Source organism: Cynocephalus volans, chromosome X, assembly GCF_027409185.1.
Source record: "Cynocephalus volans isolate mCynVol1 chromosome X, mCynVol1.pri, whole genome shotgun sequence".
NCBI lineage: Eukaryota > Metazoa > Chordata > Mammalia > Dermoptera > Cynocephalidae > Cynocephalus > Cynocephalus volans.
Window position 1 is genome coordinate 166,909,280 of NC_084478.1, and position 2,955 is coordinate 166,912,234.

A 2,955-nucleotide genomic window follows, 5' to 3' on the forward strand; every position below is an offset into this window, starting at 1 on the left:
ACTCACAGGCCACTGAGGAGTGATAAAAAGGGACATTTTCCTCAGTACCATACTGTGGGAGCTAAAAATTAATATATAAATTCACACACACACACACACACACACACACACACCCACCCACAAAACCGGGGGGGGGGAAGAAGATATAACAACCACAATTACTTGAAGTTGATACGACAAGCAAACAGAAAGGACATTGTTGGGGGGAGGGGGGAGGGAGAAGGGAGGGAGGTTTTGGTGATGGGGAGCAATAATCAGCCACAATGTATATCGACAAAATAAAATTAAAAAAATAAATAAATAAATAAAATAATAATAATAATAAAAAAATTAAATAAAATAAAAATGTAAATCAGGTCAATTAGAATAAAACCCAAAGACCTTACCGCAGTCCAAAAAAAAAAAAAGGGACATTTTGTAATGGTGAACAATTTTTGGTCTTAATAAACACAACAAAATCCCACGGTAGCAAATAAACCATCTAAATGAGAATCAGGACTCCGTGTCATTTCTAACCGTCTATACCACACCTGTCTCACTGACATGAGGCTAAAGACCCTGCCCAGGACAGGCTTGGTCCCTGTTGCCCTCTTCCATTTGAGACAGCAGCATTTCCACACACTCAGCAAAGGACTTTCTAGAAACTGTGAGGGCTCGCCCAGCAAGATCCAGTCCCCTGAGCCTTGCCTGCTGCTCAGGAGACAGAACAGCCTCACTCCTGACCTTGGGAGCATCACCTTACATTATTCCCATACCGTGAAACTGGAGATTCCTTCCTCATCGCTGTCCCCACACTGTTCCCAGGAAGTTTCTGTTCCACAGCTAAGTGTCCCAACCCAGCACCCAGGGGCCCTCCAAAGAGGCTGCCCCATCTGCCAAGGGAAGTACAACCACTATGTCCTGGCTCAGAAGAGACCAGCCACTCCAGTCCATGCCTGGCGGGAAAGCCCATGATCCTCATAGCTAACCACCACTAGAAACTTTGCTGGGAAATCACACAAGAAAAACAAAGATTTGCTACTAAATTATAACACTACTGATCACTTTGCAAAATCAGCCTCACTCAATGAGAGCTGTATCTCAGGTCCTTTGTTTGGATCTGAAGAAGCTCTGCACTGCTGGCTACACACCGGCTTCATGAACAATTAGCCTTCATGAGTGGGAGATGCGTGAGCAAGACACCTAGAGGAATCTGGAAGGACGGACAGCTGCATGTTTCTACGTCTGATGTCATCTTACTCCCGGATGAGTCAGGCTATTGATGGCTGGTCACTGTTGAGCAACCATTCACTGCTTGGGCCCACGCTTTTCACAAGGTCACCAGGATGCTGCTCAAAGAGTTGATGAGTTTTGACCAGAACAAAGACTGGGGAAACATGAGGGAGCCCCAAACACTTCACAGTTACCTTCAACACATTTATTTCTACAATCCAGACATTAGCAGGACCAAAATGACCAGCAACATCCCCTATTCCCTTCATGTGAGCGCAGAAACCCGTTTCTGTGGGTGCCATGTAGTGGGAAGCACGCTACAATGCAGGGGTAATTCACACTTAACCTGATCTACATGCACGTGCACCAAGATGGAGAATCAACGGTGCCATGATTTAGCTGGTTTCTCAGCCACGTTCCTCTCAGGAACCCACACACGTCAGACCTTCTGCCACAAAGGTATCAGGTGCTCTGGGATGTCAACCTGGAATATATCCTTTCCCCATTTGCTAGGTAAGGGCTCCAGTAACTACCTGGGGTTGGAAATCGCAGTCTGGTACTTCTGCTGCAGGTTGGTCAGGACAGCTTGATTTTCCAGTTCCACAACCTCCTCAGAAGCTAAGTTTTCAAGATACTCCAAAGATTCCCCAACGTCAACGAGCCCTGTGCACAAAGAAACACACAGGTGGTTTTCCCTTCCATAAACCAAGGCCTGCCAGTGTGACAACTTGGTTATTCAAAATTATTGCCGCTACAGACTTCGATGACATCACCACAAGGATAGGAAGGGCAGCAGGGCCTTCTCACGGAGCACAGATGATGAGCCAAACATGTTCCAGGAATCCTGGGTGAGGCAGAGGGAGGGCTCCAGAAATGAAGAGGACAGGGCCTGCTCCCCTGTGAAGCCACACAAGTAACGTGCAGGTGCCAGCAAGACTGCTGAGGGTAGGAGTTTGAGAATGGAAGGGCACCAGCCACTGCCCGGGAACATGGAGACAACGAGGCTCAGAGGCAGTTCACCAGGGACAGGTGCGGATGTGGACCCTCCACCACGTACGGAGGTGAAGGGAATGGACCAAGGTGCCACTGGTGGTGGGGACAGGGCAAGCACGTGAAGCCAGGCAGGCAGCCGACCCGCACAATGTGCTGTGCTGCCTCTGGTGGTCTCTGCCCCACACACACGCTCACCCACACACACACACGCACAGCCCAGCACCACATGACATCACGGACCTTACCCAGCCTCACAGGTCAGAACAGGGAACCGAGGACCAGAGCAGAGAAATGATTTACCGGAGGTGATGCAAGCTGGGCCTGCAGACCCCAGCCTAGGGCCCCTTGCTACCCCCTTGAAGGTGCGTTGCTTAGGAAAACTGCAGCAAACACACAAACCAGTTCAAATAAAAAGAGAAGCCCCCAAACTCCCCAGCCAGATCCAGGGTGGCAGCACTTGGAGTCGTCAGCACAACGATCAGCACATCGTCACTTACCAGCTACCACTCCTCGGCCAAACTTTTCCCCTTCTTGAAGTAAGGCCTGAATCTGAGTGGGCGTCATCCCGAGCCACCCCTGTAGCAGCCCCCACCAGGCGTCGTCTTCCCAGTCCCTGTTAGCAATGTAGATGGCGATGGTATGGTTCTGGTGGCTGCCCAGCAGGGGACACCAATGTGTCTCCAAGGTCTTGACCCCATTTAAGACAAAGCCAGCATAAGGCTGCCGGAAGGAGAGGCAACAGATCTTCAT

The 2,955-nt window shown here is 49.7% G+C and overlaps 1 protein-coding gene across 1 annotated transcript; it reads right to left on the reverse strand.

The window, feature by feature from the left end:
* Positions 1 to 1,741: 1,741 nt before the first annotated feature.
* On the reverse strand, positions 1,742 to 2,955 carry LOC134366577 (EOLA-like protein). The gene is made up of 2 exons (XM_063082939.1): positions 2,703 to 2,955; positions 1,742 to 1,875 (listed from the first exon to the last, which is right to left on the reverse strand). The coding sequence occupies exons 1-2, from the start codon at positions 2,953 to 2,955 to the stop codon at positions 1,742 to 1,744; spliced, it is 387 nt and encodes a 128-aa protein (XP_062939009.1).